This window comes from Fukomys damarensis, unplaced genomic scaffold (assembly GCF_012274545.1).
Source record: "Fukomys damarensis isolate Sample0158 unplaced genomic scaffold, DMR_v1.0_HiC HiC_scaffold_19, whole genome shotgun sequence".
In the NCBI taxonomy this organism is placed as follows: Eukaryota; Metazoa; Chordata; class Mammalia; order Rodentia; family Bathyergidae; genus Fukomys; species Fukomys damarensis.
Window position 1 is genome coordinate 60,191,741 of NW_022900931.1, and position 14,873 is coordinate 60,206,613.

At 42.7% G+C, this 14,873-nt stretch overlaps 1 protein-coding gene across 1 annotated transcript in view; it reads right to left on the reverse strand.

Moving 5' to 3' along the window:
• Positions 1 to 14,038, reverse strand: part of LOC104861752 (cytochrome P450 2B4) — a 21,628-nt gene extending 7,590 nt beyond the window's left edge. The window contains exons 1-6 of the mRNA XM_033765807.1: positions 13,832 to 14,038; positions 4,744 to 4,906; positions 4,450 to 4,599; positions 2,707 to 2,867; positions 2,005 to 2,181; positions 1,428 to 1,569 (exon numbers count right to left, since the gene is read on the reverse strand). Coding sequence (XP_033621698.1) covers positions 1,428 to 1,569; positions 2,005 to 2,181; positions 2,707 to 2,867; positions 4,450 to 4,599; positions 4,744 to 4,906; positions 13,832 to 14,026 — 988 coding nt within the window. The 5' untranslated portion in view covers positions 14,027 to 14,038. The remainder of the gene's footprint in view (positions 1 to 1,427; positions 1,570 to 2,004; positions 2,182 to 2,706; positions 2,868 to 4,449; positions 4,600 to 4,743; positions 4,907 to 13,831) is intronic.
• Positions 14,039 to 14,873: the final 835 nt, after the last annotated feature.

The following is a 14,873-nucleotide window of genomic DNA, read 5'->3' on the forward strand; positions in this document are numbered from 1 at the left end:
ATATGAGACCAAAACACTCTACAGAAAGGCACTAGACCATTTATACTCTTGAAGGAATCAGCTGTGTCTGAGAAAAGGAAAATATCAACAGGAATGCTCACCCTTTAAAATCCAATATATATTATAAATTATCTCCCCACATCTACAGCAACACACACAGAGAAATAGATAAACGATTTTGAATGGAATTTTCCATTAACTCCAAAACTCCTACTCTAAAATGAAAAAGAAATGAACTAATATTTATTATGTATGCAAGTGGGTTATGCTAGGTCCTAAAAACTATAACAAGAGAATGCATCAATTAATAAATCCATGAAAAACTGGATGATAAAATGTGTCCATCAATCAATCAATCAATGCTAAATCAATAAATGAAAAATTGATGAATGGATGAGATGAACAAAAAAGTGAATGTATGTATTCAATATATCAATCATAAAAGGATCAATAAACCTACTAAGAAATGGTTCATAAACAAATCAATAAACTCCACTAATTGATAATTACCTGAGTGCGAGATGTATAGCTGAATGTGTGAGTGAATAAAGTGGTGAAGGTATGAGTAAATAAATGAATGGATGGAAAGCTTGACTGACAAATCAGACATGTATAAATGAGTTATTAACTGAATAAATGAAGGAGTGATGCATTATTGGAGAACTCCCTGCCCGGTACTAGTGGGCTGTGAGTGGCACATGCTTCTTGCCTTCCATAATTTGGCTCTATTGTTTAATGTCAGAGTCAGAACAAAGGCCTGCATGACTCAAATGGGCATGTCACCTAGCAGAGTTGGGCTAATATTGCTCCTAATGTCTGTCACTGAGTCCTAAGTCTTGCTCAGTGAAGTGGCAGGGCCCTGCTGAGTTACATGGAGCTGAGTTCAGCATGACCCCACCTATAATCCTTTCCCTGAATTATTTTTTCTCACTGACCTTGTGGATTGCTTGCTCATTGCACCTGGTCCCAGTACCTTTTTCTTCTATGCTAGCAAGATAAGCAGTACCTACATCCTGACAGACATGCCTGGCATCACCATGCCAGGTGTTCAGCAGTAATTCACAAGCCTTCAAAGCTCACTAGCTCCCTTTTCCTTCACACAATTGTATTCAATAAATACAGGATTATTAGGGGCCTTTGTCTTTGCTGCCATGAGCAGCACTGGCCAGGACCCAAGATTCAGCTTCTACACTCTCAGTCTCATTTGTGTCTCTTCTTCATTCACCTTGTGCTGTGGGGGACACAGGCCAGGATCCATGGTAGAGATCCTGATAATGTCCCATTCTCCACTCCCTACATGAGTCCAAAGCCTATAGAGTTTCTGGCCTAAGTGGCCATGTTATTTCTAGTCCAGGAGAGCCCTACATCCCACCTCTGCAGCCCAAAATGGGGCACAAGACCTTCCCAACTGCCTGTCCCTCACCAACCTGTGACATGGGGGTATTTGAGCAAAAACAGGAAGCCATAGCGGAGAGTTGTGCTGGTGGTCTCTGTGCCAGCAAAGAAGAGTGAAAGCGAGGTCAGGATGAGGTTCTTGTGGTGGAACTCAGTGTGCGGGTCAGACTTGTCCTAGGTTCAGAGCAAGGAGAGAGGTGAGGGTCAGGGGAGATCAAAGCCTTGTGCAGTAAGGGTCATCTGTCCCTCTGAGCACCCTCCCTCTGTTCCTGGGACTCACCTATCTGGCCGCTTTGCACATCTCTATCCTTGGCAACCATATCTCTCTTTCTTCCCATACCCCGCTGTTTCCCACCCTCGGGGTTTCTTTATCCCATGTGCCTCTGTTCCCACCTCTTCATCTCTTTGCTTGTCTCTCACTTTCAGTCTCACCATTCTCCTTCTGCCTCTGTGGGTCTTTCTCCTATTACTCTTTGGTCTTTCACCCTGACTCTTCCTCCACTAGCCCTTGCCTCTGTTCTCTTTCCCTCCTCATTTCAGTTCCTCCTTCTTATCCCACGTCAGCTATCATCAGTTCCATTAAATCCCATCACCTCTCCCAGATCTCACTTTCTCCATACGGAGCAGGTAGCTATCAATGAAGTCTCTGGGGGTGCTGGGGTCTAGGGTTTCACGGTGTTTCTCCACACTGTGGCCAATGAAAGTGTTGATTTCCTGCAAATTTTTGTAAATTTCCCTGTGTGTGCCAGGAAAGTGTTTCAGGATGCTGGAGTAGAGCTCAAACACCTGTGAGAAAGAAGGGGCAATTAGGCTCTCCTGTGACTCAACAGATGAGAGAGCTGGGAAGCTGTCCTGGGCCCAAAACCTACACAGGTTATCACTTTCCCTCATTCTTTCTATCCTCTGAGTCTACCTCTCTCCTGCTCTTTCATACAGACCACAAACATATGCATGTGCAGGCACACACTCTCACATGCACACAAAATTTGTCTCCCAGAATCCATCTCTATTCTTTATTTGCTTTTCTCTGTCCTTTGCTCCCTTCTCTCTTCCCCAAGACTTAATTTTCTTTGTCTGTCTCACTTCATTTCTGCACTCACTTCACTCCCCTTTGCTTTACTCTGGTTCCTGGTCCCTGTTCACTGTCTGTCCCACACTTCAATTCTATATTTCTGTCACTCTGTGCTGTCTCCACCCTTTTTTTCAGCCCTAAGTGCATTTATTGGCTCCCCAAAGTAGGCCATCATCTCCCCCCACCCCGCTTGCCATGGCTGCTGCCTTCAGCCCTGTCCTCTTGCTCTCTCTCCTGACCTGGCTGGAGAAGGAGCTCATGAGTGAAAAGGTCCTATAGAACAGGTCCAGAAGCCTCAGGAACTGGCGATCTTTGTAGTCAAAGCGTTTTCCAAAGACAATGGAGCAGATGATGTTGGCAGTGATAGATTGGAAGAGGAACAAGGGGTCGATGAGGCCTCCTGGGGGGAAAGGCAGCAGTTCACAGGACACAGACTCTAGAGCATGGGGAGCATTTGGCAGCTGTCCTGTCTTGGTGACTGCCATCGCTCAGAAATAGAAGAGAAAAATAGCAATAAACACTGACACTCAATGGCCTGTACTATGTGACAGGCTCTATTCTATGTACTTCATGTGTTTTTTTAACTTAATTTCCTCCACAACATTCTAAGGAAGATAAAATTCTATCTTTGCCCCACTTTATAGATGGATTAATGATTAATGGTTAAATGACTTGACCAAGATAACATAGCTACTCATCACTGGGGCCAGGATTCTGACCAGGCATCCCAGAGACAGAGGCAGGGCTGATGGTCCCTACCCTGCATCTCACCCTGGGCTCAACTCCCACTCTGTAAGAGAACAAAGTTAAGCCCCGGGACAGAGGGCATGCAACAGTATCCAATCAATTGCTTGTACACACTTTAAAAGCCTGATCACTACTTCATTCTGGTTACTCCCCCTTCACCTCTTCTCCATCCTCCAGGGCTTGCCTGAAAAGGAGGGAGTCTCTGAGCTCAAGAATATCAGGTAGCTCACTCTCTCTTTCTCTCTCTCTCTCTCTCTGCTCTCATGTAACTCTCTCTCTCTTTCTCTCTCACCTATCTTACTGTCCTTTCTTTTTTTTTTTTTTGTACCAGGGATCAAACTCAGATCCTTGCGCTTGCAAGGCAGACCACCGAACCACTGAGCTAAATCCCCAGCCATTACTGTCCTTTCTTGCACAACTTTTCATGAGACTTGTTCTTCTGTCGCTCTAATTTTCTGTCTCAGTTTGTCTCTGTCTTTATTTTTTTTCTGCCACTGTGGGTGTCTTCCGCTGTCTTGTCTTTCTTTGTCTTCTGTTTGCTCCATCCATGGCCTTCCTTCCCTCTTTCCTCATATCTGTCTCCATGTCACTCTGCTTCCCCATTATTCTTCTCTCCCTCTCTGTCCCCACTGCTTCTCCCCAGCTTCAAACTCTCCACATGCAATGAAGACCTGGCATGAATGGAAGGATGCTGACCGAGGAGGTGCTAACAAGCAGTGCTGTCACCTCTACATCCCTGTCTCAGAGGATCCAAAAGGGACTGAAAATCCCTCCCAAGAGCAGAGCACCCACCTGCCTCTTTCCTCACTGCCTGCTCATCAGCACTTCACTGAGGGAAGGCAAACAGAGTTCACTATTTTCACCAATTCTGCTATTCCTTCTTTCTCCTTTGCTATCTTTTATATGAGGCTTGTTTTTTCTTTTGACACGTACATTTAACCTACAAATTGATTTATCTGGACCCAAATGAATAGCATGCAGTTACTCAGCCTCTTTCTCTGAGTTTTTTGGACATTGTAAACTTCACGGTTCCTTCCCTGGCTACCTGTATTGCTCTGCTCCTTGTCTCAGTTCATATCTACTCCATCTCTCTCCGTCTCTAGTGCTCTGTCTGTCTCTATTTCTACCCTTCTCTGCCCTTTGTGTACCTCTCTGAGTTTCTGTTGCTGTGCACCTTGCCCCTCTGTCTGCATGTTTTTCATTGTTTCCAACCTACCCCACCCCACAAAAGGTACCCTGGGATTTCCGCAGCTCCTCCACCAGACACTGAGCCTCATCCTGAATCCTCTCCTCCACGCTCCTCTTTCCCATCCCAAAGTCCCTCATGGTGGCCAAGGAGAATCTCCGAAGGGCCTTCCAGCGTTCCCCACTTGCCATGACCACACCTAATAGTTATAGGGGAGACAAAAGACGCATGAGAATTTCAAGAAGGTCACATCCCTCCCCAACATTTTCCTTCCCTCTCACACTCAACTTCTCCATGTCCCATCCTCCATCCTGTCCCATCCCAGTGCCTCTGAGGTCCTCACCATATCCCTGGAAGACAGCTTCTACAGCAGCAATTGTCCCCCGGCCAGAGAAAGCATCGGCTTGGTCCACCAGGGCCTCCCGTATGGTCTCTGTCCCACACAGCATGACCATGGGCCTTGGACCCAAGTACACGGTGAAGACATCTCCATATTTCTCTCGGAGCTGCAAAGCATGCGCATGCCATAGTCACTATTAGCCATGGTTATACGATTAAAGTGGTTATTTGTTAAATGATTAAAGTGCTTAAACCACTAAAGGGCTTGTTGTTAAACCATTTAACTAGTTGTTAAACCACTAAAGTGCTTAAATACACATTAGTTATTATTTACCACCCCCAGGACCCTTGGTTGCTCCTCAGCTTCCTTTATTCTTTTCCCAGTACCTAAAGGTTTAACCTGGGACTCAACCAGGCTCTTTTTCCCAGTGGTTGGGGGCCTAAGCAGTACAGTTGGTTGAATATCACTAATCTCATCTTAACTTGTACCCTTGAGTTGCAGTACATCTCCCTGGTATCTCAAGCAAAAGAACCCTTGGTGCCCTAACTTCTACCTGCATTGTAATCATAAATAATTTCCTGGAAGAACAACACTGAGTCACCCTCTTTGTAGAGGGCAAAGGAAAGCTACTGCTCTCTACAATGATCATGAAATTTGAAAAATCATTTCAGTACAGCCCCTTGAAATATGGCCAGACAGGATAGTCACCCATCAAAATTTATGAGGAGTGGATCTCAGGGCTCCCCCAGATACCAAAATTCTTGGCAGTATTTGTACATAACCCATCCTCCTACATGCTTGAAACCATCTCTAGATTACTTTTATCAAATATAATAGGAATTCTATATAAGATGTTATTCTACTATATTGTTTAGGGATTAATGGCATGAAAATTGTCTGTACATTTTCAATACAAGCATAATTTTTTCAAGTATTTTCAATCCAAAGCTGAGAACCCACAAATATACAAGTCAGCTGTATTAATGAAACTAAACACATGCATACTCAGTGACTCCACCACCAAATACTGGTTAGACAAAAATGTGTACTCATTCACCAAGGGGAAAAAAATATTCCCATAAGCCTTCTTAGTAAAATGATCATCAACATGTGGAATAAATACTGAAAGTTACACAATGGCATATTATGCAACAATGAAAAGAAGCCTACTACAGCTCTAACCAATACTCTAGATGAAATTCACAGACATAATGTTGAGTGGAAGCAAACTGACACAAAAGTAAGTTTGGTTTACATCTGATTCTTTCACAAAAAGTTCAAGTACCTCACAAAATACCAGAGAGTGGGTAATTTACAAAGAACTTAGTTTTTTTCTTTTTTATACCTTCAGGTCCAAGTTTACAAGGGCCTGGACATTGCTAGGAGTTCAAGCCCATCCTGGACTACATAGGGAGACTTTGTTTCCCAACAAAAGAATATAGTGGGGACCTGATTTTGTCTCATGATCAAGAACTACATCTCAGGGGGGAATGATTCCTATCTGGATATCTAAGAAACCTCACCAATGAGGCAGGGGGGCTGAACACTATCTAAGGCACAATCCATAAAGTACCTCACCTTGCCTCAAGCTCTTCATGCAAGAAAATGGAAATGTTTCCTGCAAAGAAGAGCGGGCAATCCTGGGCATGGTGGTGCAAAACATGTAACCCAGTACTTGTGAGAGTGAACTACAGGAATCACTGTTAATTTGAGTCCAGCCTGGGCTATAAAGTAAGATCAAGGCAGCCTGCATTACAAAACGAAATTCTCACATCAAAGACATGTGAAGGAATAGATGAAACAGAAGACAAAGGAAAAGCAAAAGAAAGGGAAGAAACATCAAAAAATAAAATTTTATTTTTTGGTTTATTAGGTTTTGGGAAATTTTTATTGTTGTTTGCTTTTTTATTTTGATTTTGGTTTTGGTCTTTTTGAGACAGGATCTCTCTATGTAGTTCAGGCTGTAATTAAACACACTATGTAGTCCAGGCTGGCCTCAAATCTGTAGCTATCCTCCTGACTCAGCTTCCTGACTGTGGAGATTATAGGAGTGGATCGCCACTCCCAGCTTAAAAAATAAAGTTTCAAAGTAATGAAATTTCCAGGTCATCATCATAGAAAGACTACATAAAACACCACTTTAACAACAAGTGTTTTTTATCCAAAGTAGAGTTTTTTAATCATAATAAAAGAATCACAAAAGAACTGCATTTTGATATATGAAATTGTTCATTTGACTAGAAATTTTATTTTTGCACAGAATTCATGGCCATCTTTAATTCACAGTGATAGAGACATGCTATACATCCGTTGGCCCAGGATACCAGAGGAGACCAGTAATAGCTTTCAAGGCTTGGAACGCCTACCCATTTAGTTCAGCATGCCAGAGGAGACCAGCAGCAGCTTGCAACCTTCTGTGCACCAGAGAAGACCAGGAGCAGCTTGCAACTGAATATCACAAAAGCAGTTCAAGAACTTCGGGCAGGCCTGCCTATTCAGCCCAGTGCACCAAAAGAGACTGACAAGAGCTTGTGAAACTCTGATAAGCCCACCTTTTCTGCCAAGTGCACCAGAGAAGCCCAGCTGTACAGGCACAAAACAGCAGTGTGCCCCACCCCCAACCCCTTGAACAACAGAAACAGGGCCTCTCTGAGGATCCTAGATGAAAATTGAAGCCCACTAGAAAAGTGAAGAAAATCTCTCAGATAAAGGCACACCACACCACAATGGTTGGTAGTTTGGAGGAACCAGAACCTCACTTCAGAACCTGATCTAACTTCAGTTAAAAGATAGCTGAAACCTGAAGTAGAACTTTGCAGGGTTCAACCCATCAGGGTGTTACAGATCTCAACTCGGGCCTTACACACAGAAATGAGCCTGAACCTCAGGGAACAGCAGCTGGCTTGCTGAGACTAATTAACTTAGATCTGCACACCCCTGCCCACACTGTCTATTGTGTCAAGAGAGGTATACCCTGACGGAGGCCTTCTTTTTCTATTTGTATTTTTTATTCTCGAGGTAATATTTTTTCTTATCTTTAATCACTTAAAAATTGTATCTGTCTTTTCTCAAATTTTCGTATTTTCATCTTCTTTTTCTCATCTTCTTTTCTTTCTCTTGCTTTCTCTTGCTCACTCTCTCCCACCTTGATCTTACCATCCCTTTTTGTTGCTGTTCCTATCCAAATTCAAATTTATTTTCTTTCTTTTCCTTTTATTCTCTTTTTCCTTCTCTCAATAGCAATTAGTTTTAAAAGACAGTGATTACAGTCTCTAGTCTCCCTCTTGCTGTTAGTTTGCTCTGTTCTTGTGTATATTTTGTTCATTCTATTCTTCTCCTCAACAGCTTCGTACAGTTTGTGTGATCTTCATGTGTCCTCTGACTTCACTTCTAACCTTTTTTTATGCTATATATCCCTCCCTTCCCATTTCCTTCTAAATCCCCATCCTGAAGGATAAAGTTGCTACATTGAGGAGTTTATTCACTATAAACATATTTTGGGATGGTCCACAAGTGTTATTTATTCACACAGTTGAAAGTGATAGAGTAATTACTGCCAAAAATTGTCATATTTCTAAGCTGTGCTTGATGCTGTTGTGTTGCTGATTGTATCACTTGGACTCAGGTGTTGTGATTGATATAATCAGTTGTCCCCCCTGGTATAACAAAAATGAGATTGCCTCAGACTTACTAGAGACTCACAATATAAAGACCAGATATATCAGGAAGACTGAAGTATTAAGCAAGGTATTAAACCAAGGACAGGACCAACAACAAAAAATAGAATTGAAAACACATTTACACAAACCACAAACACAGACTTCCACCTCACCAAAAATAAACTCTGGGGGAAATGAGGTGGAAAAGTTTGTCAGTCAAATATCTGCACACCCTGAAACAATAGCACAAGAAGTAACAAAACACATGACTGGGGCTCTAGAAAAATTCAAAGCAGAAATAATTTCCCAGATAACCACAGAGATGGTGAGAAGAATGAAAGACATAATTAGAGACTCTAGAACAGAAACAGATAAAAAAAATACATGAGCTCAGAATCATGATGGAAACTATGAATGCCCAGCATAGGAAAGAAATGGAAACTTTTAATGGCCAACATACGAAAGAGATGGAATCCATGAAACAAATTAGACAGATATCCAGAGATTAAAAACTCTATAGGAAGCATTCACAGCAAGATAAACGCATGTGAAGATAGAATTTCAGATATAAAAGACAGGATTGTGGTCAGTGACCATGAAAAGAGAGATCTCTTAAAAACAGAAAAGGATCATGGAATTCATTTAAACAACACTTAGATGATATAAAGAAGAATAATATAAGACTGATAGGAGTCCATGCAGTACCAGGAGAAAGAACAAATGATATTAAAAAAAACTATATGCAAAATTAATGAAAGAAAACTTTCCAGAGGGGAAGAATTTGGCATACAGATAAGTGAGGCATATAAGGTCTCCAACTATTCATGATCAAAAAAAATCTACACCTAGACATGTAATAAGCAAGATCCTGGAAACCCAACAGAAGAATAAAATACTAGAAGCAGTTAGAGAAAAGAAACAAATCGCATGCAAAGTAAAGCCCATCAGAATTACAGCAGACTTTTCAACACAAAACCTCAAGTCAAGAAGAGCCTGGAGTGAGGTATTTCAAGCACTAAAAACAGCAACCTTCAAACTAGACTGATGTATCCTGCAAAGCTATCTTTCAAATTAATGGGGAAATAAGTTACTTCCAAAACAAAGAACACATAAGAAATTTCATGAACACCAAACTGGCACTTCTAACACTTCTAAACAATATCCTGGAAAAAGAAAATTCAGGCCACAACTCCATAGGGCTAACAGAGAAAATATACCAAGCAAGGCAACAAACTAAAGGGAGAAAGGGAAAAATAAAAAATAAAAGAACCAACAGCCAGGAAAATAAGATGACAATGAAAAGTCAATACATAACAGTTATAACCATCACTCTGAATGGCCTCAAATCACCAATCAAAAGAAATAGGCCACCATAATGGATTAAGAGCTAAAATCCAATTACATGCTGTTTACAAGAAACCCATTTCCTCCACAAAGAAATTCATAGACTGAGAGTAAAAGGATGGAAAACAGTTCTCCATGTGACAGGAGCCCAGAAAAGAGTGGGGATAGTTGTCTTTTTGCAGACAGAGAAGATTTCAAACAAAAACTAATTAAGAGACACAAAGAAGGCCACTACATCCTTGTAAGGAGAAGTGCTACACAATGAGACAGGACCTTTATTTCTTCCATTGTTTTTCGCACAAAATGTTTCATTTTTGGAAATGTAAGCTTGTACTGCTGGTGTCCTGCCCAATGTCTCAAAATGGTTTGGGACTCTTTGAACTGGGTGGCCTTTCAGAAATGTTCTATTAAGCTCTGCCCTGTCTCCAAAAGTTTCTATAACTCTGTCCCTGATTCAGGAATGTAACACTACCCCCTCCTTCAGTGAGCATACTCACACAGCGGGTGTTTCAGGAATGTTCTGTAACTCTGCCCACCTGCTTCATTCATCATGCTCACCTATCCTGTAGATCCCTCTAAGAGGACACTTGATTTCTGATAGAGTTCTCACACTCCTTTAAGCCCACCAGGGCTCCCCAACATGATAAAGGATTTTTTCAGCTCTTCAAAGGACCAAAAGATTCTTGAGTTTTCAAAGAATGGGAGTTTTGACCCAGAGCTGCCACACTGAGCTGCACAGCTCAGCTGTGCGTTCCAATCCATGGCACTTGTCTGCAGCCATAGTTGTAGCACTTGCCTATAGCTCAGAGATGCTCTGCACTGCCACAACAACGGTAGTCAAAAACTACCCTCGGTCCAAAATTATTTATATTCTTCCAAAATGAAAAAGACCCAGAACCATCCCTAAACCTCAAAAAACTTATTTTATTGTAGCATCAGTCTCAGTTCTGACTAGAAATTTTAAAGAATTTTTATGAAATTGTAGAAAGTTGATGGTAAAATCCAACAGTGAAGGGCTGTTAGGAACTGTAGGTTATCTTTGTTCTTGTGCCCTAGACCAATTTGATTTCAACCTACTTAACTTTCATTGTGGTACATCAGTCAACTGACTTCAGTAGGAACTGCCTAGCTGATTAATAAAACATAGTTATGGGTGTACCAGTGTATGATTGACATATAGGCCAACAAATAAAGGAGGAAGACCCACCCTGTATATGGTTGCATCAACCAATAGGCTTGTAGCATGGGAAAAACCAAAAGAGAAAGAAGAAAAGAGGGCCCAGGTTTCAGGCGGCCTCCAATCTCAGCCATTGCCTTGGAATCTATCTCCAATTTCTTCAGTCTTCTAATGCAGACTCGCACTGGCAACTCTAAGGGGAACTTCCAAACCTTTGACTTTTGACTGGTGCTGCATTCCTAATCTTGGTAACACCCACGTTGGACAAACGTTCACACAGCCACCTTCCACACATCACAGCTGCCTGGGAGAGCAGGCCTTGGCTTCCTAAGCCAAAAACTAAAACATCAAGAGAATATTCTAAGACACAGGTCTGCACACCCCAGACTGGTGAGGCAAGCAGCTTGGAATTGAGCTGGACCTCAGAAAGCTGAAGTGCCCAGCAGCACCTCTATTTGAGCCAAGATCCAGGCTTCACAATGATGTCCCTGAGAGATCTATGCTGATTGTTTCAGAAGATCACCAAGCTTAGATCCAGACTTCTATCTGAAGCAGTTAGGTGTCTCTTCTTGCCTGTTTCATGTGCATGGTTTTATATGGCTTGAGTATATCCCCCATGGGTTTATATGTTAGGGCCTTGGTTCCCTACATGGCCATGTTGAAAGGAGGTTGAGCCTTTGAAAGGTAGGGTCTATTGGAAGGTAATTAGACAGCCCTGAAAAGAGATGAATGCTGGTCTTTCAGAATGAGTTACTTCTTGAGAAACCAAGTTGTTAAAAAGCAGTGTCACCTCACAGGCTTGGAACATTGTCATGCTGTAGATTCCCTTTCTCCTCTTCAACCATGAGGCACCACAGCTAAGGAAGCTGTCACCAGAGGCTGAACAGCTAATGCTACCTGGCATTGAACTGTCAACCTCTAAAGCAGTGAGTTAAAAAATATCTTTACTTTGTAAATCCCAGCCTCAATTATTTTCTCATATCAACAGAAAACAGAGTAAGTTTCCATGAGACTCTAGTTTGCCTACCCAGGTGGACCACATTATTATTTACTGCCCCCCTTCACTTCCGCCAGTTCCTCATGTTGCTATCACAATGCAGTGCCTGCGTCCTCACTGCTGTGCATGCCATGCTCTCCCATTCACCTGGGCTTCTTTCCTCACCTTTGCCCCAACACACATCAAGAATGGATTCTTCTCCCCACACATCCTCAGTCTCCTAGTCTTTCAGGGTCTGTCTAAGTCCCACTTCTTACATCGATCTTTTCTGGGTGATCAAATAATCTTAAGATATATCGTGTACAGGTACAAATTCCCAATGACGAATGCACTCATAATGTATCCCTAAACCGTATCAATAAAGTTAATGAATTTTTTTAAAAAAACTTCTGTCTTCTCTTGTGCTCACTACCACCAAGTATCCCATCTGCAGCAGCAACACTGTCACCAAAAACTAAAAATAAAAAGACAATATTATCAATAAATAAGTGTCTAATCAGGAAAAAAAACTGTTGAGAGCAAAGAACTAAGAAGGCCAGGGTTCCCTAGTGGGGTCTCCACAAAGTGGAGAAGAGATAAAGGAGCTGAATGTTGTTGTCAGTGCTCCACCTCTCCCACCACAGTCAATGCTGATGAACTGTTAATAGTTAAGTGGATGAAAAGTTGGGGTGGTAGCAGAGCCTGCAATCCTGGCCACTCTCAAGGCTGAGACCAGGTGAATTGAAAATTCAAGGCCAGCCTAGGCAATGTCCCAACATCCTATCTCAGAATGGAAAAGGATGGCAGATGTAGCTCAGGGAAGAAGCCAAGGGGTCCATTCCCACTGTTGTTAATAAACAATGAAACCTGAAATCATGTGTGCTAATCAGTAGCAGAGAGCCTAGCAATTGCTGGATTTTGTTTAAGATTCATAAGACCTCCTCCTCTTTTTTTTTTTTTGCATTTGTATGCTTCTATTATGATCTGAAATTGCTCAACTATAATAAAAAAATTTCATATTGAATACTTACCATGTAATGAAAGAGCCTGATATTATTCTGTCAATGAATTTGTTATTCATTAGAATTTTTTTAACTTACATTTTGTTTTGTTTTGTTGTTTTTGTATAGGGTATCGAGGGTCCTTGCACTTTCAAGGCAGGCAGCAGAACCACTGAGCTAAGTCTCCCCGCCTCATTAGAATTCTTATTAGAATTTACTATTAGAATTTTGTTTTAGCATTTACTATTGCAATTTTTTATTCTATCAATGAAGAAACCAAGATTTTTCACCATTCTTATTAGTATTTTATTTTGGAGACATGGACTCATTATTTAGTTCAGGCTGCCCTCAAACTCAAGGGGATCCTCCTACCTCAGTTTCCTAAGTGCTGTGATTACAAATGTGCAGCGCCACATTCCGCCCTGCTGCTATCTTTCTGATACATAATGAATGTATTAATCATGGGAACTGGCCCACCCACACACACACATTACATCTGGGTCCTGTTTACTTCACCCTGATCTACCCTCCCCAATGAGCACTCCTTGCTGCATTTATTTTCTCCCCTTTCCTCCTTTTTCTCCTTCAGCTGACTGAGGCCAGTCTTTGTTCTCCTGCTCACAGAGGAAAAGCCTGTTTGACTGGTACACCTGCCCCGTTGCTCTCTCTTCTAGGCAGTTACCCAGGATGGGGCAGAGGAGAATGAGACCTATACCTGGGGCTCACACCAGACAGTTCTGTATGCCCTCTCATCCCTGCAAGGACAGTGCCCGACACAGTTCCATCCGAGGTGAGATACCTATCTCAATCTGACCACTATCCACCAGAAGTCAGGGTCACCTCCTTTAAACACTGATCTTCCGCACCCACCCTGAGACAGAAAAGAGACTTTGCTCTTCCAATCCACCATGGGCCCTGTCCTTCTGTGTCTCACCTGCAGGATGGATTTGAGCAGGCCTTTCCTGTCCATCTGGAGAAGGTTGCCCAGGAAGGGCAGAGGACGTGGGCCTGGTGGGAGGAGGCCATGGGCCTTTGGGTGGCCCCTGAACAGGAGAACCAAGAGGCCTAGGAGGACAGCGAGGAGCAAGAGGATGCTGAGCTCCATGGTCCTGGTCTGACTGCTGTCCATCCCTCTGCAGCCCTGAGCTGAACCTTTTAAGCCTGTGTTCTTGCCCAGTTATGTAACTGCATCCATGCCCCTCCTCTCTCATCTTTATCCAGGAGTGTGAGCTCAGAAGAGAGTTACCAGGCACCGACACTTCCTGTTTGGGCAGCCACAATAACCTACTCACTTCCATACCTTTAGGCCCTCCTTACACTCTGCAGAGACACTGTGAAAGAGATTCCATGGTGCTCAAGAGTGTGTGTTTGTGTGCTCAGGTTCATGTGTTGTCAATATCGTGTGTGCTTTTGTCTCTAGTTTATTCTGTCTGGGCCTGCTAGAGGCTGTGTATGCTTATATGTTTTTATGTACGAGGGCCCATTTTATATGCCAGTGTGAATGTGTTCTTATGTGTTTCCATGTATCAGTCCATCTGTGCTGCTGTGTACATTCTTGAATGTGTGGCAGTATCTGTGTATTGATTTACTTTCTCAAGTGAAGGTGTGTTTGCATTTGAGTAGTGGAAGTGGTGGGGACTTCTGTGCCTGTTGGTCAGTTTGCATATGCTGGTGTATGTGTGCACCTCCAGCCAGTCTTCGTAAGGCCTGCTGAGGTGCAGGATCCACCCCTCCTGTGTGCCCCTAACTCGGTTCTGTGACAGCCACAAGTGGGAGTAATGTGGAAAGAGAGAGTCACAAGAGATGCAGGGCTGAAGAGACACAGCAGTAGAGGGAAAATGCGTCCTCTTGGTCTCTGCTCCCAATAGTGCTAGGTGGTTCCCACCAGGCCTCTGGCTATTTGCATGGTGGAAGAATTCTCCAACACTGCCTATCTCTCCCTCTCTCTCTCTCTCTCTCTCTCTCTCTCTCTCTCT